Source organism: Anser cygnoides, chromosome 12 (genome assembly GCF_040182565.1).
Source record: "Anser cygnoides isolate HZ-2024a breed goose chromosome 12, Taihu_goose_T2T_genome, whole genome shotgun sequence".
Taxonomy (NCBI): Eukaryota; Metazoa; Chordata; class Aves; order Anseriformes; family Anatidae; genus Anser; species Anser cygnoides.
This window is the reverse complement of record NC_089884.1, coordinates 1,805,422-1,830,218: the sequence shown is the minus strand read 5'-3', so window position 1 is coordinate 1,830,218 and position 24,797 is coordinate 1,805,422. Positions and strand designations below refer to the sequence as shown.

At 51.5% G+C, this 24,797-nt stretch overlaps 2 protein-coding genes across 3 annotated transcripts in view; both read right to left on the bottom strand.

Annotated features, from left to right (window-relative positions):
• Positions 1-427: 427 nt before the first annotated feature.
• Positions 428-4,698, bottom strand: APRT (adenine phosphoribosyltransferase). Its single transcript, XM_067004205.1, has 5 exons — positions 4,540-4,698; positions 3,607-3,710; positions 2,606-2,739; positions 1,626-1,704; positions 428-1,300 (listed from the first exon to the last, which is right to left on the bottom strand). The coding sequence occupies exons 1-5, from the start codon at positions 4,617-4,619 to the stop codon at positions 1,158-1,160; spliced, it is 540 nt and encodes a 179-aa protein (XP_066860306.1). The 5' UTR covers positions 4,620-4,698; the 3' UTR covers positions 428-1,157.
• The window catches only part of GALNS (galactosamine (N-acetyl)-6-sulfatase), a 54,271-nt gene continuing 32,178 nt past the window's right edge, over positions 2,705-24,797 (bottom strand). The window contains exons 13-16 of one of the 2 annotated variants that reach the window (XR_010834367.1): positions 15,547-15,664; positions 11,787-12,566; positions 3,607-3,710; positions 2,705-2,739 (exon numbers count right to left, since the gene is read on the bottom strand). Coding sequence is in view for 1 of the 2 variants with exons in the window: in XM_067004204.1 (XP_066860305.1) it covers positions 12,480-12,566; positions 15,547-15,664 (205 nt within the window). In the remaining variant the exon portion in view is untranslated. Of the gene's footprint in view, positions 2,740-3,606; positions 3,711-9,887; positions 12,567-15,546; positions 15,665-24,797 lie in introns of those variants that run through there. The other variant, XM_067004204.1, reaches the window with a different exon arrangement.

Here is a 24,797-nt window from a genome sequence, read left to right as displayed (position 1 = left end):
TTCTCAGCGCTAACTGAGCAGCGCTGAAGTGGCTTTTCAGGAAACGGTGATAAAAATAGCCCCAATGGTCCTTTAACAGCTGTAAGCGCAGGGCAGGGTGTGCGCCATCCCCACGCGCCCGTAACACTGGAGCGGGAAGGTGCAGGGGCTTAATCTGTGCTCCCCCCCCAGCACAGGGTAATTATTTCCACAAGAGCCCAACAGGAACAGCCTGGGTGCCCCCCTCCAGCCAGAGCTCAGTGCCAGGTGGGGAGAAAAGATACCTGGAAGGGCCAATCCTGCCTCCCTGGTTAGTGCTTCCTTCCAAGCGTTTGGGGTGGCAACGGGCAGCTCACACCACAGCCTCCAGTGATGGCTCGGGACCGGAGGAAGACGCTCACGAGGGTACGTAACAGCTTCAGCTACTGCAAGAAGAGCTCTGAGACAGTTTAGAAAAAATACAAAGAAGTCGACGTTTATTTCATCAGTGAGTTCAGCCCCTGCTAAGGCAGGGATGCAGTCTGTACTGTGCTCAGTGGTGGAAGTTTTGGCACGCGGAGTCCTGCCTGCCCTTGTGGCTGACCTGAACCATGCAAAGGGGAGCTCTGCTAAACCCTGCTCCGTCCATCACACTGCCTCAGCTGGTGCTTTGGCAGCTTGGCTGTGAGCACAACTCCTTTTCCTCCGGTGGCAGGTACCTCAGTTTACCCCTTAGACAAATCACCACCTTGTGCCCATCTTCTGAGTTTCTTAGGAACCCGTTAAAAGGAGGCTGGCCAGGTACGGCTCAAACAAAAGCGCGTGCTGGACCCCACAGAGGTCTCAGCCCTGCCCTGCCTCAGCAGCAACATTTTCACGTTGGTATCCTAAAAAAATAAAAATAAAAAAAAAATCCACCCGCAAAGTTTTGTGGTCTCCCTCCCCCAAGCAATCAGTCTGTTCCCTATTCCCACCAGGACGAACTCAAAAAAGGATCCATGCGCTGAATACGCTTTGATCTGCGGCTTGGAAAAACGACTAGGACTTACTCTTGTAGAGCCTCTGGCCAGCATTCAGACTGAAACTGTAGGTTCTCCCCTGCCCACCCCCTCGTGACATCAAGCCCGTGACATCTCCAACGCAGGAGAGGGCCGGGGCCGGCAGCGAGCGACCTGCAGCCTCCGCCCGCAGCCTGAGCGTCAGTCGTACTGGAGCAGGGAGTAGAAGGGGACGGACTCGAGCTTTTCCACCCCTTTCAGGAGTTTCAGCTCTATGATCACCAGGCACTCCAGGATTTCAGCCTTCAGCCTCTTCACCAGCTCGCAGGCCGCACGCATCGTACCTGCAGGACGCAGAGGTTCAGCAGAAAGATCAGCACTCGAGGAGCAGCCCCCAGGCAAACTGCGGCCCCCAGGGCTAACCGCAGGCAGCCCCACCATGCATTCCTGCGCCTCGCACAGCACAAGTTTTAGCTGCCACAGCGACTTAAACACCACAGACGTTGCTACCGCCCCCTCCCTTGTTGCAAAGTGTTACAGGGGTGGCAGTTTCCATGCACAACGTCTCGGTAAAGTCACTCCCCGGAGGAAATCAGGGTGATCGCAGGCAGACCCGCACATGCAGCTCTCACCCGCGTTACCCGTGCCCTCCACCAGCGCTTCTCTCACCTCCAGTTGCAAGCAAGTCATCGACAATTACTACTTTTTGTCCCGGTTCCACGGCGTCGCTCTGGATCTCAAGTTCAGCCTGCAGGGTGGAAAGAGTAGCTTCATTTTAGCCTCGCCTCCCAGAGAAACACTTCTCAAACCGCTACCGCACGGCGGAACGCAGACACGTCTTCAGCGAGATCAGCCTTAGCACTCAGCACCTAAAACCCCAAAAACGCACGCTCCAGCTGCGGGAGAGTGCCACAGGAATAACGAGCGGGCTGGGTGGTTGCTGGGCCAACCCTCCAGCACGTCAGGGTCCTGAGCGTTCATCGGGGGAGTTACGGTCTCCTTGTGAAACCGTATCCCAGAGCAGCTCTCCAAGGGGGGAAAAGCTCCCGTAACGTGCTGGGCTGGAGCGCTCTGCCCTGGCAGCGCCGCCGAGGCAGCTACAGGCACGTCCTTTGTCTGATGAACTCGTCCCGTAAGGGGCTTGGCCCAAACAGACCTCGTAAGTAATGCCAGAGTGCGGTGGTCCTGCTGCTGTTAGTTACCAGCGGTAGCGGGTTATTGGGCCTACGGCTCTGTGATCCGAAAGGGGGGCGGTGTTACGAGGTGAGCGCCCCGTTTCGAAGCCATGCGGTAAAGGCGTTTACTTAGAGCACTTACTGGAAGAGGGGGGGAGCTCGATGTTCATGCCCTTGAATTCAAGCCAAAGAAAGCAATTTAGCACCAACTCTTATGCCCCAGCCTGGCCCCCCCCCCCCAAAAAAAAATCACAGCACGGCTCGCCGACACGAACCCCGTGTGCGTGGCTCGGCGATGAAGCCGCGCCGTGCCGGAGCACGGCAAAGCCCCGGGGAGCTCCCAAACCTCGTGCCGTGCCCCTGGGCTCAGCACCCATCGGGGCTGGCCGGGGCATCCTCTGCCGGCCTCATTGCCCCCTCCACTCACACCCCCAACCGCAGCCTGGAAACCCCTTTCCCCCCCCCGCGCGTTACCTTGCCATACTCCAGGGTGTACGAGGCGGACTCGGTCGGACCGGGAAGCTTCCCCTTTTTTCGTATCGGCACGAAGCCGATCCCCAGTCTCTGAGCCAGAGGGGGGCCTATGAGGAAGCCGCGGGAGTCCAGACCTGGGGGGCAGAGCAGGAAGAACTCAGCAGAGCCGACGCCTGAGGGTCACTGTGCGACATCCCAGGTTCATCGTCCCGTGTTGCAAGCAAGCCATCTACACCTACTCCAGGAGCACTTTGCCCTTACGGTCATTTCCAGGGGTTTAAGACATGCACCACGGCACCGTGCTCACGCAGACGTGCTGCTGGGGAGCTGTGGGGCACCGCAGTGACACCCCCAGCAGCTCAGCAGCCCTTTCTGCCTCCCTTCCAACTCTTCTTTACAGCAGCAAGCTCAGCTCAGCCCCGGTATCAGTCCGGCCACGCAGCCAGGGACTTTGCACCGCCAGGGTCAGAACTTGGTTATCAGGAGGCACTCGGGCTACGTTTGGTCGAGACTCCCCGAGCCCTGGGCTATCGCCCAGCCCAAGCAGCACCTTCCTGAGCACTTTCATTCTCAGTCTCTTTAAAATGTGTGCTGCAGCGCGTTATCACCACGAAGGCTGTTTCAGCTGGCTTGATAAAACCCTCCGGGAAGGAAAACATGCTGGAAACGGGGGCTCCGTGCCCTGGGGACTGCATGAGACCTTACAGGCATGGCACACCGGGCTTTAGTGCTCAATGAATGCCTCTTTTCTTATTGAGGGAAGGAACGAATTACGAAACTTGCACTGAAGTATCATCAGATGCCATCTGCCACATCCCAAACCAGTATTTCAGGAAACTACAGTACTGGGTTAAGGGTATAACTCCTGCTGGTGTTACGTATGATCCAGGCCGACATTCGGATGATGTCCAAGGGCTACAATCTCTCCTGCCCCATTAGCAAGGCGTCTCCCCACACTGACCGCCTGGGCACCACGGTGCTCTGTCTCAGTGAACGCCCACCTGCAATGAAGTCGATGTGGGGGAAAGACGCCCTCAGGTGATCTTCCAGCAGATCAATCAGAGCCCTGAAGGCCACAGGATCCTTCAGCAAGGGGCTGATGTCGCTGCGAAGAGAGGAAGAGCGGTTAGCGAGCTCCCAGGGGTGCACGTGGTGGAGCTGCTGCACCCAGGGGGAAGCGTGCCCGGCAGGGCAGGCGTGCAGACACGCCGCCACGGGGGAGGACGGGCAGTGGGGCTGCTGCAGCGGCACTTGCAGCTTCCTGGGGAGGGACCAAACCCCCAGCCACGAAGCAAGCCCAGACCTGCAATGTATTGAATCACCCCTTCATCAGCTCCTTCCCCAGCCCCTTTCCTCCATCCCCAGCCCCCTTCCTCCAGCCCCAGCCCCTTTCCTCCATCCCCAGCCCCCTTCCTCCAGCCCCAGCCCCTTACCTCCATACCCAGCCCCCTTCCTCCATTCCCAGTCCCTTTCCTCCATCCCCAGGCCCCCCTGTTCCATCCCCAGGCCCCCTGCTCCAACCCCCTTCCTCCATCCCCAGCCCCCTTTCTTCCATCCCCAGCCCCTTTGCTCCATCCCCAGCCCCTTTGCTCCATCCCCAGCCCCTTTGCTCCATCCCCAGCCCCTTTGCTCCATCCCCAGCCCCTTACCTCCATCCCCAGCCCCTTACCTCCATCCCCAGCCCCCTTCCTCCATCCCCAGCCCCTTACCTCCATCCCCAGCCCCCTTCCTCCATCCCCAGCCCCTTACCTCCATCCCCAGCCCCCTTCCTCCATCCCCAGCCCCCTTCCTCCATCCCCAGCCCCCTTCCTCCATCCCCAGCCCCCTTCCTCCATCCCCAGCCCCTTTGCTCCATCCCCAGGCCCCCTGCTCCATCCCCAACCCCGCCGCTCCATCCCCAGCCCCTTATCCCCCACCCCAGCCCCGCGGCGCACCGGAACAGCACGCCGGGCACCGGGAAGTCGGGGAAGCAGCGGACCCGCCGGCGCACGGCGCTCAGCCGCTCCCCGCTCATGGCGCCCCCGAGCACTGCGCAGCCGCCGCCGCCGCCCGGCCCCGGCGGACAGGCGGGGCCCTCCCCGGGCCTTCCCCGGTGCGGCTGCGCCGGGATCGGGCCGGGTTTTCCCCGGGGGGTCCCGGCCCCGCCGGTCCCCGGTGCGCCCCGGTGCGCCCCGGTGCGCACAGCCCCCGCCTGCCGTGCCCGGGAGCCGGCTCAGCGAGCCCCTCCGGAGGGGGTCCCCCGTGCCCAGGGGAGCCCCCGCAGCCCCTTCCCCCTGCCCTGTCAGCACGCTTCTTGGGCTATCTCCTGCTTTTCTGCCTCTCGCACCTCTGGAGCCGCACGGTGTGTTTGTAAAGCCTCCGGTTTGGGTCGGCACCGGGGGGGGGATAAACGGTGGTGGGGCTGGTCAGGGTGCTGCCGGCCCCCCGCGTGCACCCCTGCACCCCGAGCCGGGGTCAGGAGCCGTACGGGACGGTTACGCATCTCCTGGGGCAGCAGCTGGGGCTTGGATCTGCTCCAGGCAAAGCTGGGCACAGCCCCCCCGCTGCAGTAAAGGCCCTGCTGCCATGCGGCACCCTTGGCCGAGCTGGGTGCCCGCTGCTGATAGCTGCACGGGGACAACTCAGCTCCAAACCCCGGGGACAGCCGGGGGACAACAAGGCTCCACGTCCCCTGGGACAGCCGTTAGGGCCCATCTGTGCTGTGCGTCCCATGGGGCGGCGAGCCAGCAGCTACCATTTTGCAGTGATTTGGTGCAGACCCCACAGGCTGGGTGCCGAGGGCTGCAGCAGTGGAGTACAGGACACGGAGCATCCTTCCCCTGCTCCACCTGGATCGGTCACCCCGACACCCTGCGGGTCCCTCCAGCTCCCAGCCGAGGTCTGGCGCGGCAGGAGCAGCCGACAGGAGGAGAAGGTGGCCTGCTCCGCACCTCGGCTGCCATGGGCTCGTGCTCATCTCATCAGCTTGCGAGGCACCCGATCCTGCCTGCCCCACGGCACCCTGCGCATCCCGTCCCGTGGCAGCCTCCGGTTCTTTGCTCGCTGTAGCTGAATCCTCTGCTGCTCTGTTTCCTTCCCACTCCATCTGTAGGTGGCTGCGGGTCTCCTTGGCCTGCTGGCATGAGGCACCTGTGTAAGGGATGGCTGCTGGGGCACCGGCTGAAGGTCAGAGCAGTTCCCTCTCTCGTCAGGCTCTCTGTTGCCAGAGCCAGCCCACACAGGAGGTCAGCGTGCCTCCTTTCACAACCATTCCCCCACAAAGTAAGATTTTCCCTGAAGTCAGATTATCTCTTTGGCACCAAAAGGATCCTAACAGCTGTTCCAGCGAAGCAAACACAGATGAGGCACACGGCCGTCCACTGGAACAGGGGCTTCGCGGCGGCCGTGCTCCCGCAGACCTGGAAGGGATTCTCTTGTAAGCTCACCAACCACAACACTGGACAGCGAGCTAGGCCAGCAGCTCCTCGTCTTCCTGGCGGGTGGAAGCGATGGAATTACTCTGCCTACCCATGGAAACGAGCGGGAGAAGGGAAAGGGCCCTTCTGCAGCCTCCCAGAGCACCGAGCCAGGCAGCCCTGCCTTCTGCCTCGCGCCCCTGGAGGAGCCATAAGCTGGGGGCTTCACCACTTTTTTTTTTTTCAGAGTTGCAACTCAATTCGTATTCGTGACCCTGCAAGGCAGCCACCACCGTTATTAGCAGCCACCACCTCGTTTTCTAAGCGAGGTGCCCAGGCTCTGTGCTTACTGACCCCACCAAACCAGCAGCTCTCGCCAGGACGAGCTGCCGAGGGCTCCCACCGCTCCCTCCGCGTCCCAAAGCTGGGTGAAGAAGCAGCTGGGGGGGGGGACGGACTCCCTCTGCTGATGCAGGATCAGGACTCTCTGACATGTCAATTCTGCCAGAAGGAGAGCGGATCGCTGATCCAGTGGGAGACATCCCTGCCCACGGCCGGGGGGTTGGCACGAGGTGATCTGTGAGGTCCCTTCCACCCCGAGCCATCCCGTGAGAGGTTACGCCGAGTCGCACTGCTAACGCTCCAGCTGCCAGGAGTTAACCTCACGTGCCAGCTCGGGTTTAAAACAGCTTCTCAAATCTTTTGTCAGGACTTCACCTCATTAATCCCCCCGTTTCAAAGGACTGCACCTACCAGCGCAGACTGGTTTTAACATCCGAGCTAAATTAGTTTCCCTGTAATTGTTCAACCTTTCAAACAACAGCGCTGACTCCTACTGCAGTTTCCATCTGAAAAGAACTTTCCTAGAACCAATTTCCAAATGTGATGTCAAAGGACTTCAGTTCTGGAATATCACCCGGGAGGTGTCGGCATCCGCTTGCGGCTCGGGGAGGTTCAGGGCCGCTCGGTGCCTGGCAGAGAACCACAGCCTCGCATCTGGACCCCCCCCACGGCTCCGCGGCAGGGGAACGCTGTCCGCGCCTCTCCTTCTGACGCAGAACATCAGCGAGTTAAAAAGCGCTTTGAGATCCTGGTGGGAGAGATGTTACTGAGGTTACGAACACAGAAATGGGGTGTACGAAGGCTGGAGAGCTAACTCTTCCCCAGGCAGTCAGCAGAGCTGCGCTGAGCACGGAAGTTTCTGTTCCGTTAGGGGATTTTTAAAAACTTCAGCGTGAAGTGGAACAAAGTGCCCAAAATTTCAACACGCCTCACAAGGGGAAACGGGAACTCAACTTTCCTCTCAAATCCGCTGGAACGCTTGATTTCAATTTCAGCTTTAGAAACGCATGCACTTTAAACCACTTTTTTTTTTTTTTAAATCAAATTTGAGATATCTTATTTCAACAGCCCAAGAATGCGGCTCCCCAGCCAGCTCCCCGGACCGACGCTCCAGCTCTGAGCAGCGAGCTAGCTTCGTCCCCGAGCAGAGGCGAAGGCGCCACGAACCAGCTCTGCCCTTCCACAGCATCCTCGCCCAGCACCCCCTGCCTGCTGCAGGAGGCAGGATCAGGCCCTGGGGGAAGGCACAGAACTCGTCTCCCTTCCCCGGCCAGCCTGGAGGGCCAGGAGGGGATTTTGAGCCCGATCCAGAGCGAATGGATTTGGCGCGCGTTCCTCGCTGCTGGCAAAGAGGCCGGCGGGTTTCTCTGCCCCTATCCCTTTCAGATGGGAATCGCCCCGCCGGCCTACGTATCGCCCAGAAGTGTGTTAAGTGACTCCAGGAGGGAAAAAGGCAGAGAGGATCACACGTCGGCTGCCAGATTGGCTCTCTCAAGAAGCTGGATGGCAGAGGTTTTTTGCTCTTCTAAGAGACCACAGGCTTCTGGCTAGGGCTCCCCCTTTATTTAGGATTTATATAATCTGAACTAGACTTCGAGCAACAACAAAACTGTAAACTGTGGCAGGGGATATGAAGAAAACCAGCAAGCAGGGTCTTCTCTCGGTGTCTAAAATAGACTTTTTCCAGCGAAAAGAAGGAACCTAAAATGGGATTTCAGTTCTTCCCTTGCAGTTGCTCTTTAATACTAACAGTTTAATTCAAGAGGCACCACTGTGTCGCTTTCTGATAACAAATGAAAAACATCAAATAGCATCAGAAAACAAAAGCAAGAGTTCTTCCAAGTATTAAAACTGTTAAGAAAAACGGAAAACAAGCCACTCCAGCTGCAAAACTGTTATTTGGATACCGAAGAAGCACTCAGAATAACTCTTAAAGTGCAGTCTGTAAAGCTTCCCAGTGCTGAGGACCACAGCAAGATCCCTGGGGGGAGATTTCTCATCTAGCTGTGCTGGAGAGGCTGCTTGCAACTCTGCAGCGAGCTGCCTCCCAACACTGGCTTCCCCCCAAATCCCCGACTGAAACCCTTCTCACCTTAAAGCGGTCTTCCTTCAGCTGCTGGAATTATTTCGCATTACGACTGCAAAGATGTCCTCAGCGGAAGGAGGAGCGTTCTCAAGCCTCCAGGAGAGCTTCGTCTCAGCTGCCTCACTTTGCACAAACCCAGGAGGCTTTTGGAAGCCGTCCACCATGGTTGGGCAAGGCTCGATTCGGCAGGTACCGAGAGCTGCGAGCGCCAAGCCAGCTTCCGCGTGGCAGCCAACGTCCCCGGTTCCACAGCCTCCTTCTCGATGCATTAGTTCCAGTTCCTTCAGTAAAAGCCCGCTGTCATCCTCAATACTTGCCTGAAAACTCAGTCCCCAGACACCGCGAAACGTTTTATTAGCACACACGGGGTATCTCTCGCTCTCGTTCTGCTCTGAACTTTCCCATTTTCACTTTTAATGCCGCGCTCCCCAGCTCCGCATTTAAAATGCAAAGGCATGTTATCTTTCATCGCTGCACTCAATACTGTTTGAAGGGCATTAACCTTGGCTCTAAGTGTTTGGAATTGATCTTCTGCTTTCCAATTCCAGTGTTCAGATCCCCAAATTGTTGGTCCGCAGAGACTAATTTGCCACCGAAATAATCCATTTGTCGCTGCAGGTTTTTAAATCAGGGCTCCATTTTTGCAGCCACAGACTGTAAATGCAGTGGGACTTTTTCCACGATTATTAGTTACATCAATTTCAGAAGCTTCTCTGCATGGAGGGCTGGATGATAACATAGCCTCAGGGGCAGAGGAGGGAGACTCGCTCAGCTAATTGGAAATTAAAGGCAGGAGAGGAATTCCTTGGACTCTCAGCCCGAGCAGATATTAAGCTTTCAGCATTTCGGAGACGTATTTAAATACAAAGGAAGGAGTGCCACAAAGAAGCAGTCTTGGACTGACATCTTCCCTTCAGCCCCTACATCTTGCAGCTTGGGAAAGGAAGCCACCGCTGTCAGTCAGTAAATCCTGCCAGACCCACAGCTATTGTGTGCACAACCCCAGGCAGCCCCTGGGAAGCCAACACCTTCCCCAGCACGGGACGCCCCCAAAACGGGGCACAGACCAACAGGGGATCAGAGGCTCTGGGTAATTATCAAGGGCAGATGTGGGAACCTGTGCTGGCTGCCTTGTGAGCCGAGGTGTGCCTCGGGGGGGCTTTGAGCTGCCCCCCAGCAGAGCTGCAGGCTGCCAGGCATTTATCCCTGCGGCTGTGCTGCTGCAGGCAGCCGCAGGCCACTCGTTGCCCTGGTCCCCACACCAGCCTCCCAATTGTGCTCGGGCAGCTGTGTGGGCTGCGAAATTGATCCACGTTAAAAATAATACAGGGAAAACAAAACAAGTTATTTTTAACCCAAGTCAGTCCCATGACCTGCAAGGCACATCCGTGAGACTATCCCGAACCAGGGTGTTAGTCAGTTGTTTTACAGGTGTGTGCAGACAAACCATATCGTGCACTGCTGATAAATTACTTTATTTATCTTCATCGGTTCCTCAACTCACAACTTTAAAATCTGTACATCTTTGGGAAAGGAATCGACTTAAAATCCTGCCTAGCCATCCAGCTGTAAAACTACTATGCTTATTTAAATTCAAAGCGGTCGCTTCTTCATATGAAGCTTTGATCTTTTATAATAAATGAACACGAAGCAGATGAGTAAACAACCACCGAGTCAGCTCTGTTGTAGCAGCCAGCCTTCGAAGTGCAAAGTTTACATCCAGTACCTACGCGCCGAGTGCCTACTGCTTCAGCAGGGGACGATGACTTTGGGTGCTGGGTAACCAGACAAACACGGAGCATGCTAAGAACAGGACGGCTTGTCCAAGCAAGTCCTGCAGACGGGGGAGAAAGCCCTATCTGCAAAACTGCAAGCTGGGAAAAAGAAAAGAATGAAGTGGCAGGCAGGGGACACGGGGTAACAGGCGCTCGGTACGCTCACAATGTGCATGCTGCAAATGCTAAGAACAAGAAACGTGTCCGGGCTAGTGCTCAGATGAGCTGGGATCCTGCGCTGTGATCTCTTAATAAGCGGCACAAGGAAAGACAAAGCGCTGGTGCAGTTTGCAGCAGACACGGTCAGAGCTATTTGAGAGCTGACAGCAGTTCTCAGGGAGTTGCAGTGACGGACTCCCTCATCTGGTGGTATCTTTATCTGCTGATAATAGCGGACTGTAGGGCTCTGAACACTGCTTTGTGACACAAGCGCTAACGCAGAGGAGGACCAGACCCAGAAAATGGAAAGCTGGTGGTTTCGTGTGGTCTCCTGTGCTGACAGACACACACAGCTGCTGCCAGCCCTCCTGCCGCTCCTTCTCATATAGCATCACCAGGAACAGGGCGAGCTGAATCTCAGGACTTGAGCTAACCACGCGACGCCAAAACAGGGAGAAATGTTATGAGTGAACTGAAAAATGCCTTGAGATGCCAGAGGGGACAACTAGGAACAACGCAGAGCAGCTAAGACGTTTGGACTGCAAACAAATGTCGTCTGCAGACGAGCAGGCAGTGAGGTTCCAAGGGGCTGGCAGCCGGTGGTGTTGGCTGTGATTCTGATAGATGGAGTGCTAAGAGCTGACTCAAGGGCTGTACTCATTACAATCTTACAGGATTATCCAGCTTCATCAGATGTACATGAGGAATTACTGCCGAGGAGATTACAGGTAGCATAAATCATGGGAACGGGGAGAAAGAGCATTCGGGATTACAGGGCAGGTAAGAACATAAAGCGGAGGAGCCCGTAGCAGGCAGAACACAGCAGTTAACGCAGAAACTCTCAGCACGTCTCACGCCAGCCTTTGCTTGGGATGGAAGTGGGACTGTTTATAGTCACAAGGCAGCAAAATGCCACGCAGAAAGGGCATGTGTCCTGTCTCAAACGCAGGAGGGGTGGAAGTGAACCTGTCGCTGGTGCAAACAGCACGTTCATGATTGCTTCTGGCCATTCTTGCAGACCCGCAATAACCTGGCTAGGTTCTGTCCGAGAGACATTTATTAGCAGTAGTGAGGAGTGTGAAAAACGCTCAAAATCAGACGAGAAATTTGCAATGTGAAGTTATGTGAAGAATTTGCATTTACCGTGAACTCTGTTTAGAGAAGTGCTGCACCCAGGCTGTGGAAAGTTTGCACAAGGAGAATTCCTCAGAGAGCATACACTGCAAACAGGGTCAAGAGTTAACAGCTGATGTAAATGGGCATTTCTGAGCCCGCGGTTGGCTGGGCCCAGATCATGAGGCCAGAAGCGTGACTTAAACCATATTTGGACCTAGACTTCTGGAAATGAAGAAACCCCTTAACTGAACAACTGACCCCCGGCTCCCCAAGAACATGCTGCATACCATCAACAAGGCAGTACTTACATGAACACTATCTTCAAATTTCTTTAGAACTTGACCTAGTGAACGTTTGCAGCTACAGATGGCACGAACGCAGGGTGTTCCTTCTCCCTGGAGCCAACCCCTTGGTCGAGAACAGGAGGAAGCACTCGTTTGCACTCAGCGATGCTCAGCAGTAAAGCTGCACCCAGTACTTGCAAGTTTAGGAAGAACGGCGAAAAACAGGTTGGTGTCCAAAGAGTGCACAATGGAAATCAAATGTTAAAACAACAAGCGATAGGCAAACAAAACAAGGGGAGTTTGGGCAGGGTTTTCTGGCCACTGTGAATTTCCTGCACCCCATGGCCACTGTTGGGGCATCCGCATGAGCACTGATTTGAGAGGTTGGGTGGAAGGAGCCAGAGGAAAGGTGCATCCGTGGTGCTTCTGGGCTAACAGCAAAGTTGTGCTTGTCCAGAGAGCTTTTAGAGTTGAAGTAGTCTTCACTGAAAATTTACCATTTACGGAAAGAATTAAAACAACAGAGGAGTACAGGCTAAACCCTGAGCACTAGCAATATAAACACTGGCCCTTTTGGAAGAGCAAATGATGATATCACATATACATCACACCCTTCCTGTGTAAACAGGAGTGCCAACATGAGAAGACATGCATTGTAAACTCCGTGTCCGGCTGGTTATGGCTTTTCTGAGTAGCTCCTGAGGGCTGCATGAAAGATCAATGAGGCCAAAAGCACTTCTTAGGATCGGACTCGGGTGGTTGCAGGCACTTCCCTAGTTTCTCACAGCCTGGGGGAGACCAGTTCTGTTAAAAACAAACAAAATGTACAGAAAAACGAAGTCAAACATTCATATCAGGTATCCGCTAAGCCCTATATCCTGCGTGACCCCTTTCAATTCTCCAAAGATGCTCTTATGTCCTCCTTGAAAAATAAAACCCGTCTCGCAACTGATGCTGCCGGGCTCATCACATTTCCAACTCCAAATCCTGTTCAAAAAGGCTTTAGGAAGGACTACAGATGGTTACACAGCAGATGATTCCCTTTGCTGGCGTACAGTGGTCTCTCCTGTACACATGCAGTCTGCCAGGACTCTGGTGATTTCCTCTCTTTCTTGTAGGAGCAAACAGATCATGAGGTTTTGGTGAAGCTGTTTTCCTATGATCCAGAAAAGCGTCCTCATTCTTAGCATTAAGATATCCGTGCACTTTCTTTGGGAAACAACTAAAGAGCACTCACGTTTGAAGGCCAAGGGTGTGTGAGAGAGAAAAATGCCTGTACGTTAATGGGCATGTTGATGGATGAATTCAGGAACAGATGGAGCAGGGGGCACTTGTACAAGACAACTGCTCCAATGCACGCAGACCAAAACGATTTGCCTCCCTTGTTTTCACGTTCCTTGGACTACCTTTCTCCAGCATACGTACAACACAGAAGCAGCATCAGAAAGGAAACCCACCGCAAACCTCAGCTTCCAAAGGAATAACAGAGGAAGGAATTTGTATAAAAGAGCTTTTTCCATTTCAATTTTCTTTTTTGTCATTTAAAATTTGGGACTGCGCTAATTTGAGCAGCAGGTTACGGTTCCCATTCTGCCTTCAGAAGTCTTTTATGGTCTTTCTCTGACCCCCTTTCTCTTCAGGTCTACCCATCCACGGGAGAGTTTTGTCACCTATTGAAGGTCAGTTCAGCTCTGACCCACTGCCTTTTATTTATTTTTTCAAGTCATTTACATTTGCTTGGAATTAAATTCCTATGGAGGAGAAGGAAAGCTTAACCCCAGAAAAAATGCCGGAGCAGGTTTCCATTCCGTCTAGCTGACAACAGATGGCAGTGAGACACCAGCTATCTCCGAGGCAGAGCAGCACAGGCAGCGGAGATCTGGCGGAAGGCACCGCGCTGCGCGAAGGGCTTAAGATGATTCAGGAGCAATTAATGCTGATTTCTAACTCTGTTTCTCAATTTTAAAATGCGCAAGCACCACTGGGAATTTCAGATGCTTGACCACTCCGTAGAAGCAACAGAGATTCAAAGAAACAAAGAAAATGTTCGTGGTTTTTTTTGGAAAAAACAGACTGCATCTGCTTCAGTTTCGCAGTCCAAGTCACCTTTTGTGGATCAGGGCTGTACGAGCTGAGAGCCCCGAGGAGCTCCATCTCCACTGCTGGTGGGCTATGCTACAGATGGGCCAGCAGAATTTCAAAGACGGTTTGGGGCATGGTATTAAGAAGCGATGTTTATCTCCCAGCACCCCCCAAAGACAGGTTTAGGGCCCAACTAACCCCACCAGTACTTGGTACTCCAAGAAGATTTGGTTATCTTAATTCTGGTCTCAAAAGGCGGACAATAATTTGGTGCCTGTTTATTTGAATTTTGTGACTGCGTAACTGGCCAATTAGAAGAGTACGTCGAATAGAAAATTGGTAAGGTAAAAAAGCTTCCTGCTGAGATTTGAACATTTCTACCGAGATTAGAGTATCACCCAGCCCACTGGGGAGGGCTTTTTCTCTCAGACAGCCTGAATGATCTGGTTTGAGCTTGGCCATTGACGCAGCCGTTAACCTCTTTTGCTTGTAGACGGCAGGCACAACTGGCCTTGGCTCAGCCCAGGACATTGCCACAGCCAAAGCAGAAGAGGCAGCTTGTGGCCTGGTGAGAGGAAAGGCAAAACTTGTGCCCGGCTGAGAAAAGAACAAGGTGCGTTCAGGGAGAAAACTGACTGTCAGCAGCCCCAGAGGGAGAGCTGGGGTTTGGGATGAAGTCCAGGAGACGTTTAGTGTATGCCTACACTTCGCAAACCAGTTTTGGAGCTGGAGTCAGCACAGAAGAAATGCCTTTCCAGCGAAGGGCTCTAGCAGGCACTGAGAGAGTCCCTGAACCCAGAAAGTCCCAGAGATGCACAGAACAGTGTTTGTAAAGGGAGATGCTGAATAACAAAACAACACAGAAACAATGGTACTTCAGATCTTTTTTGCTGCTTAACATCCAAAACTAAAAGACGTTGAAAGCCAAAAAAGATCCTTGCCTTCTTACCAAAGAGACAGCCCCACGTTTTGCATTTTTCTGTCTGGCCGGAGACAGACCCTAAGCAGCAGGTACTCACTGTTTGTTTGAGGAGATTATTCCAGTGTCAGGAAGACTTTGCCTGTCACTATTTCGTGTCAGTCTTTACAGGCACATCCCCTTAAACTACACAAACTCTTGTCATCTGACAGCTTTATCTCCTACGGACCATCCAGTTTTTTTCTCCAGGTTCACAACAAAGCAAGTGGTGTTTGACAGGAAAGGCAAGCTGTAACTTTCCAACGTGCAATTCAAATCGGAATGCAGAACTGGAAACACTTGGCCTGCTTCAAGCCAGAAGGGCTTTGGAAAAGACAGGCACAGGTGGACTTGGAGGGGACTGAGCAGGACCAAAGATACTCACTGATACAGCACAAAAAAAGACAAGAGGCACCGTCTCAGTCCCACCACTCGAAATGTAGAGGACTTGTGAGATTTGCAGAGGGGGACTAGAAAGGAGAAGTATCTACAGTTATCGATACCGCGATATCTCGAAGGAAGGAAGTCACAGCTTATCACAGCGTGCTGATAGACTTTGCAGACATTACCCAGCTCGCTTTGTACAAGCCATCCTGTGCTGCTGCATTCCAGGGGTTACAAACAGTCCTCCCCTCTGTGGAAGGACAGCCTCCTTCTTCTCCTTTCCAGCCACAGCAGGTGACATTTTTAAGCCTTTGCAAAATACAGTTTAAGAAAGAATTTTTAAATGTTTTAACTACTCACCATGACGGCCTTGTCGCACACGTTAAGCTGTGGCTCTCCTGGCACCATGGTCTCTTTGTGCTGCTGCACCACGGCAGATATTCGCTCCATAACTCCTTGGTATTCTTCACTGGCAAAACTAGAATGTGAAAAAATTATGGAAGTTATTAGCGGGGCTTCCAGAATGCAACTGTTTGGAGACAGAGCATTGTTAAAGTGTCCACATCACTAAGCTACGTCAGACTTTTTCTGGGCCATAGCAAAGGAGGAGAGCCTGTAAACAAGCAGCCGACGCTAACCGCCCACGGGTCCGCAGGGGAATGAAGCATCTGTGCTGACAGAATCCATCCTGGCTGGGCCTGGAGGCTGCGGGTCTGAGCTGCCCAGCCTGGGGGAGCACGGATGGCAGGCGGCTTGTGTGCTCTCCCCGGCACAGAAGCACGTGGCTCCCCGCGGATCATCAGCGTGGGGCTTCAGCTTGGAAAACTGCTGGCCCCAGGTGCCTCGCTTCCTAGTTGGGCAGACACGCTGCGAGCTTGTGTTGATTCCCAGGGGGGTGCCATCGGCAAAGGCAGCGTGTACAAGGAAGGGTGTTGGGGTTGTCCTCCTTTAAATGATTGTCTGGGGAGACCAGAATGCAGGACAAACACCTTGCCAGACACGTTAGTGCCTAAACAAGCCAGCCAAGGCCACCTCCCAGAGTGCCACATGTGAGGTCACCCAGTTCTGGACGTTTTCACCCTCCGCTCTTTCAAGGGCTTTTCTGTAGCTCGTGCATCACGCGGAGGCATTTATCAAAGGGAAGTCAATGCCAATACTTTGTTTTTCAAGAGTGTTCTTAAGCTAAGGGTTTCGAACGCAACCAACCATTAGCTAGTAAAACTTCACAATCACCAAGTAAAAAGAACTAATATTATGCAAACAGGAAGATGGAGAAGAATAGACGTTACTTGTCCAAGACAAGAATACCTCCTCCGTTTCGCAATACCCACCCTGGGGTTCTGCCCCCTCTACATTCTTCCATTACGGCTTTATTATTCCAAGCTGGGACCCATCTGTCACGCTCCAAGCCCTCATACAACATTATAAATTACCAGATTTTTATCCAAACTATTACCCCTGTAGGTACTTGTTCAAGCAGTTCAGGGTGTACTTGGCTAATATTTCAAGTATTCCTAAAATGGAGGACAGCTACCCAATGATCTCATTTTGTCCATCATGTTAAGAGCCACTTCAAAAACAGAGAGCGGCAAATTGCTTCTGAAGATAAAAGAGGAACAATGCAGCCTGGTCCTGACCTCAGGCTCCCTTTGCTTACAGTCCAAGCTGGCCACCAGCCCCATACTCCAGCTAATTTCCTTCTTTAAAAAACAATCACATTTCGAAGCCCAGTAACGTGCCAACAGTTTCCAGTAAACCCTATAAATATCACATCTCGGCAGCCATCCAGGGAGAAGCTGATTGTGGGGATGGGCCTGAGCTTTGCTGATAGAGAACCGGAAGGGAATTGGAAATGACAAGCTCTAGCAAACTAATCTGTTGCTCTCACACCCAGCTGGCCGTATCCTGGTGGAGAGGCAATCACCAGGATCAGCTGTGCGATCCGCGTGGACCACCCTAAAAGATTGCTGCTGCGAAGCTCCCGAATTTGCGGGCTCCTCTTCCCGTGCATCCCATCTTAGCTCCCACGGCAGGCAGCTGCTTACGCCAAAGGCTGCTGAAAAAGGAGGGCCGCAGAAGTTTGGGAGCTGCCAAAGACCATCTGTGACTCACGCCCTTGATGAGGACACTCAAGGCAGCAGTCGCTTGGCTCAGTGAGTCTGGAGCGTTGCATCCCGGTGGCACAACGGCCCTTCAGCTCGGCAAGGTTTTATCTGGAAGCCCTCTGGTCGCGTTTCAAACGCGCGCAGGACTGCCTGCGCAGCAGCACGCTTGAAAAAAATCAAAACAGATCCTTAAAAGAGGCAGAGAGTGCTTAAAGCTAACCCGTGTTGACACACAGAGGATGGCCAACAGGGGAGAGCCTGCACGCAGAGAGAAAAAGCAACAAAGGCAAGCACGCCGAGGGAGTGTACCTAAAAGCAGGGCGAGCACCAGGGGTGCACGCGGCGCCTCGGACAGCGGAGCTGCAGCCTGCTCTGCTGAGACTGGAGGAAACAGGGGTGTCACAGCCTTTATTTCAGAGCCTACATGCTCCAGTGATGTGAACAGCGATAAAACGTGGCTTAGGGAGACACGTGTGCTGCAGCGTTTTAAGATTTTCTAATGCACTCATTGTTTCGGGATTGGGAAGCTCTTCCAAACCCTAGCTAATCACACTCCGTTAAGAGCCTCGTATTAAGGATTAATGTGAATTAATACGTACTTCGATCAATTGTTAGAGTCTAACAGATATCGCAGATATCTAATCATTTAATGCCTTCTGCTGCCGCTGCTCTTGTAACTACCTAACGTGTTTATTTTTGTCACATACTTGTGTCATCTCTCCAGCATTTAAGATCTTTTGGAAGTGGACCCATAAGATAGTGTTGCTGCTAACTAATTAAGCTCCACAGCATCTCTGCAAATATTTAAGTGCTAAAGAGCCCAATTTCATCCTTCGAAAGGGCTTTTCATACATATGATTCCAAATTGGCTGTAATCTGGACAGACCACTGGAAAACACAGCTGTGGTCTGGATGAAAGATAAACAATATGTTGTCGTGACTGCTGGTTTTTGCTCCAAATATGCCAGTCCTGTTGCAGCAAAAAAAGAAATCTTTTTGCTGTAATCTTGAATACCGCATTTATCCACAGCATTGTTGCTCATTAGCAACCTAAGACACGTGAATGCTGCAGCATAACAAAGTAGGCTCACGTCATTTAAATCATCCTCTTGCTTTAATTCCTATGTTGGGGATGCTCCTGGCTGTTTCAGCTAGCTCAGCAGTGACAGGAAATCTTGGCCTAACCTCAGCTCCTGGTGGTTTTGAACTGCTCTCCCCTGCAGCTCCTACACTCTTAGATTATTTGAGCATTTAGCATAGGCTGAATGACTTCCCCAAAGCATGATAGAAATGGCTTGGCACGTATAAAAGACTTGCACTTCTCACATAAGCACAAAGCTGGCTCAAGCTAAAGAACATGTATAGATTATGCTCCGAGTCACACTGCTAACCTATAAACCTTGTCTCAGTAGGGCTTAACGTGCTCTTAAGCTGACTAAACCTGTTGACACTAGCTTAAAACATATCCGATTGCAGCTGTCTTCCTGGTGTCCGAGTACACAACAGCGACAGAGTGCCGGAAGGTGTCATTCAGCGCTGGAAGATCACCCAAGATCGGCTTCAGATGCCTCAGTTGATCACAGGAGCTGTGCCCCTCACCTCGAGGCACGTCTGGTCTCCAGTGCCTGCAGGATGGCACTCACCCGGGGCTTGCATTCGCAGTGACACCGGAGTAAGCACTGAGACAAAACGGTGCTGGTGGCTGTTTTTGCTGTTGAAGGATCACAGCACTTGGAGAGTCCCCATTCCTCGCTCTGAGGAGCTCAGATCTTGCTCAGACCGAGCTGCTCAGCTCCACAACGCCTAACAAGACCCAACATCCATGCGACGTTTTGTCAAGTATTTGCTGACTGCATGCAGTGGGTTAAAACTGTCTCCAGCCCTATGAAAGAAATGCATTTCACGACAAAAATCTGGAAGGGAAGAACGCCTTTAATCTGCATGTAAGATGGGGATAATTGCTTCACGGTAATCAGTCTGAGTTGTTAATGGAGACAAGAACCTCTCCTCTTCTTACACCAGAGTCCCATCCTTTCCTTGAGTGCAAATGAAGGACTGGGCTGCAAGGGCAGGGCTTGCTGCATTCTCTGCTACAAGAAAAGATAATATTATCTATACAGGTGTTCAGGCATTATCGCCTGAACGAGGATCCAGACCTCGCTGCCTCCAGGGCACGCCACATTTTCTATTCGAGCTCGACAATCCTGCAGAAGGAGAGCTGGGAATATCACTGGAAGAATGAGAGCGCAGCAGCGAGGGTGAGCAGGTGGTGTTGTGAGGAGTTTGCTAAAAGAGATCCCCCAGCGTACACAGAATTATTCCACGCTCAGAATGAGCGCGCGGGGTGGACAAAGTCCAGGGTCATTACACTAATTGACACTTTACCTCCGGGAAGTCTCTGGAGAGCCAATCAGGGCTGGATGGCGAGCGCGGGGTCCCAGGCACAGGTGTGGCCCGCGCTTAGTTCATTTAGTGTAATTGTGCCTTGGCAATCTGCTCCCATCTCCTCCCTCGCCAAACAGCTCCGAGTGTAACCTGCTCGGCTATTAACCCCACCGTGCCCTCCGGTGAAATTCAGGTTTGGAAGGAGAAGGGTTTGTCTGACACCCTGCCTCCGGTGTTGGAGCAGCGTTTCAGTCCTCTGCCTTCAGGTCTGCCGACATCCCGAGCCGCGAGGAGGAGGAGAGGGCGATTCTCCGCCTAATAAATAGGCTCAAACCGCAGGAAATCAACGAGCGCTTTCAGCATTTTTTAAATCTAGATCTTGATGTATTAATTTCTGTCTCTTCCTGATGATTCATATATGGGCACAACACCGTATCTCGGCCCTGGCAGTGACAGAACCACGTTATTATTCAGAGGAACGTACCAAAGTGGTTATTTTGCAGAGCACTTCACTGAAATTTGACAGGGGGCTCCCAACGGCGGCTTTCAGATTTACAGCATGTTCCACCAGACGCACGTGAAGTCAGGGCAGAGCATAAAACTTGGCTAACGATTTGTGTACTTTAATTCCTTCTTCAGAGGAATTATTTTAATTAAAAAACTTTGGTTTTTAATTGTGAAATACTCACACCCAGGTTCAGGTAATTTGATTTTATCTGTTATCAGTGCTGTGAGGCTGCTCTGCAAGACGGCATCCAAGTTTTGATCTCGTCCCATTACTCAGTCTTCCTCTGTTCCTCTTTTCTATTATCAAATTTATTTGGAATGTGAAGTCTGCACAATAGATGACACAGACAACGGGTTTAGGACTCCAAAACGCAGCAACTTGCAGTTATTGGAGAGACTCAATGGGCCACAGAAAAACAGGAAAGGAATCAAATAGAAAAGCGCGGGGCAGCCCATGCTGGAAGCCACTTCTCTGGTCCAGCAGCATCCACGGGACCCATTTGGACATGGGACATTGCCCTTTTCAAACAGCATTTTGCATTTTTGAAACTGGTTCACGTGGCTTTTTACTTCCACTGTTCCTTTGTACACAGCGTCCCTCTAGTCTAGACAGGGACTCATCAAAATACCCGTAGGCTGTGGGTCTGGGCAGTTAAGCCCAGGTTACAGGTTGATCAGGCAGCGTGCCGCAGCGCAGTCCTAACCCTGGGCTGAGCCCAGCAGAGAGCAGCCATCGATCAGCAGGAGTTTGCTGCCGTTCCTAGCCCCCAGGCCAGGGACTGTCCCCTGCACTCACGTTTTTCTTCAGCCCTCTTCCTTTCAGAGGTGGCCGTGGTACCGGCTGTCGCGCCTGTACCTCTGGCCATCCTCGTGCATCCCGTGCTGGGCAGCAGGCTCTTACTGGCATCGCTGAGGCTTTTTATCCACCGTTCGCCACGGTTTCCAGGGTTGTAGTTCTCCTCAAAGCCACCTCTCCTGTGGCAGCAGCGAATTCGCTCCTGCAATGCAGCTGTTGCCATTTCCTCCTTTTTTCAACAAGATGAGGAGTCAGCATCTCCCCTGGGCAAAATTCTGGCTTTGTTATAACCTTTTTTTTTTTTTTTTTCCCCCTGTTTTGCACCTTCTCTCTTTTTCTCAACAGAGAGGTTTCTGCCCTGATGGGTACGGTGAGACTGGCAGCTTTCCTATCAGATCCCTTCCCCTTTAGCTTCCCTTCAGGAGCTTCTCCCCGTCTTTTCTGGTTCCATAACCAGTGCAATTACCTCTCTGATGATTTTCAGGATTTTCCATCTGCTCAAAATAGGCACTTGTGAGCTCTTTTGTTAATTAATGTGTTCTAAAATCATTATGTTCATCAACCAAGCCTTATCACTTCCATTTTTTTTTCCATAATAGTAAAATCTATTGCCCTAAGTAAAATACCGGTATTTTGACATTCACAATTTATTAAACTCAGTTCTGAGCAGAGGCAGTAGTTCAAAGCAGAAGTCGCTATTAACCTGGAGTACCGGCAAGGTGTGAGCTGCACTTAATTGTTATCAAGGCTTTGTTTTGGACCTCTGGTACAAACTGACAGTTTCAGAGGTTTCTGGTATGAACTCCTTTGGCAGCTTTGGAGTCTGACCCAAACCGTAACTGTATTTTAAGCTGAGCCAGATTTTGCTAGGTATTATTACTTGTGCTCTTCCTGACTGGCACGAAGTATTTTACTAAAAGCATATAAAACCAATAATCTTTGACTTGGACAGTAAAGCTGACAATTGGTTGTGAAGATACCAACAGATAATTTGACTGAATACAGGTTGGATGAAGAAAAAAATTCCATGTGTGTTATTTAGGGGCCCCACAATACCATGAATATAACAGACTTGAGTAAAGGAAAAGACCCATCAGAGCTTTTAGCCCTGCATTCTGATAAATCTGGCAACAAAGGCACTCCACAGTTGGAGTGTTTTCATATGAAGAGAAAACCAAACAAACATTGCATCTAGGGAAGAAGCAAAATACTGCTTAGGCTTACAGAAACGCTTCTGCTTTGTGTGGTGCTTAACGCACAATCTCATTTATATTTAAAAGTTGAGAGCTTACAAAACAAACGAGCAAAAAAAAAAAACTTCTATCACACAGCCTACACAGATCTAGTCAATCTCTTGGATGACAAGATACACAAAGTTCATTCCTCTCTACACAAGGACTAGATAACAAGGTAACTTACTTATATAAGAGTTACATTACCATGTTTGGCAACCAAAAGAAAGATTATTTACCAGTAACCACCCTTCTTTGAAACAGACTGCCCACATACACCTTCATATTGCAGGTGTTCTTATTACATTAGTATCTCTCCAGATGTCGATTTTGCCTTATCAGTACCTGTAGACATGTTCGTGCCCTACCTCATCCTGCAGCCATATAAACGTGGAGCTTGCCAAGCTCCTCTCAACTCCAGAACCCCACAGTTGTCAGAAGAAACCTCCTCCTTCCAGAAGAGGGAGGGATAAAAGCTTGGATGTGAATGTATCGGATGCTAATGCTGAACACGCGAGTCCTGAAGGTCAGCTACAGGACAGGGATCCTGCTCCACGCAGCCCACCGATGTGATGATGTAAATGTGCCTTGGGCAAGCTCTGGCAGCGTGAGAATTCATAACGTGCTTTTGGCATCGCTGTGAGTTCCAACTAACCAAACGCAAAGCTGGTGAAGCTGTTGGACTGCCGGGGTGAGGTCCCAATCCAGACAGAGAAATGTCAGCAATTATCTTTCAAGGCAACAGGGACCAACACAATTATGCCCCTCGGCAGAAGCCGAGATGCTGGAGGTGATCCAGCCCAAAACAGAGAGGCAGCAGCAGGAAGGAAGAGTCGCTGCCCTGCTGGGAGGCTCTGTTCCTCGAGTCAGACATGCAGAGGGATGCGTGCACAATCTTACACGTAAAGGAACAGAAGTGCAGGGTGCCATATGGCTCCGGACTGCCAGACGTGCCCTCAACATGATGACAGGGGCTGCCTGTAATTGCCTGGCCATTTTTTCCACCGCATGAAAAGTGCTCCTGGGGAAGAGAAGCTTTTGCTGATAACGTTTCCAGGCAAACCCCAGGAAATCCAGCAAGCTGTGTCAGGAAGAGGAAGGACTTGTCCTGCTTCACAAGACCCAGAGAACTGAAAACTTTACGTGTTGTCTCTAGATCTCGAAGGGCTCGAATCTTCAGTGATCCCTTTAGTTCTCCAAGAAAGACTGAAAAAAAACTAATCCCCACGTTCTGAGATGGACTGAAATCAAAGCCTTGAAAAAACCGCACAGTACCTTGTGCGCGCAGTGTCATGACCCAAAGCCATTTCAGATGAGACTGCCTGAGTGTAAGCCAAGAGCGTTGCCACAGCTGGCTGATCTGATTGATTTCCAGGATGCCCTGGCTCTGAGACCTCCTAAGATCCTAAAAGGAGACCAAATATATAAGCACTAAATCTCTTCGGAGGTGTGTGAGATGCCTGTCCTTCAAGTGAAGCAATGAAACCTCTTTACAGGTGATTTTGAATGAGACCCTGTGCCAAACTAACTCAAATCAAGAGACATAACAGATGACTAAAATCATCTTAGGGAGAAGAAAAGGTAGCACTAAAATAAGGAATAAATAAATAAATAAATGGGCGAAAGCAGAGAAACAGAGGAAATCAGTGTACCGTGCTGCCTCTTCCCAGTCTTCAGAACAGCAGCAAAAAAACTAACGAAACCCAGCGTGGGTTTAACAAGGCAGAGTAGTAAAAGTACATTAAATAAAAGGGGGAAAGGTACCAAGAAATCAGGGATGCAACACAATGTTTTCTAAACGCTTTGGCACCATAATGGCTCTCCAGAGGAGCCACGCTGGTGGAAGAGCCGTACGATACACCCTGTTCCTCCACGGCTGCCTGAGGACGAACGGAGGAGCGGGGCCAACATGGACTGCGAACACACAAAAACCTGCGGCTGGAGCGCAAGCGATCCGAATACGCCCAGCGTGTACGGACAGACAGATACATGCTTGGAGGGGAATGCTGGATTCCCTTCTGAGAAACATCAGTGTCGGGACTCCCACCAGGCTGGCTGCCAAGGGGGATAATTAAGCTAAATAAAAATACACAACAGAAACAGCTCCACAAATGAGGATAATTTAATTACCACGTTGGATATAGGAGACCCACTTCCCATGAGTTTTCCATTGTGACCAGAGAGGAGACAATAGCAACATAACGTGCTGCAGAAAGGAAGATTCATTTACTAGAAGAAGCTTTCTATTACGGTCTGTATATTAAACAACATCACAGCTTTCCACAATCGGGTATTCGTCTTGGTAAAAAATTCAATCAAAGAAACAGCTTTGAGTGTCCAAAAAAATAATAATAAAAAAAATCAATGAAGCCATATAAGAAGTGACTGCAGATGCAACACTGGAATTTATTTCAATGCCCAGCCTACAGTGGTTGTAAAGAACATCTAACAAGAGGGAAGCACATGTCCTGCAAATACCCTTTAAGCAAAATCTCCTCTCCCTCAAATTTGGAAGAATTTGAGAGTACACAAATAATAGACAAACTACAGTTTAGTTAACACTACCATTCGTTTGATTTTTGGAAA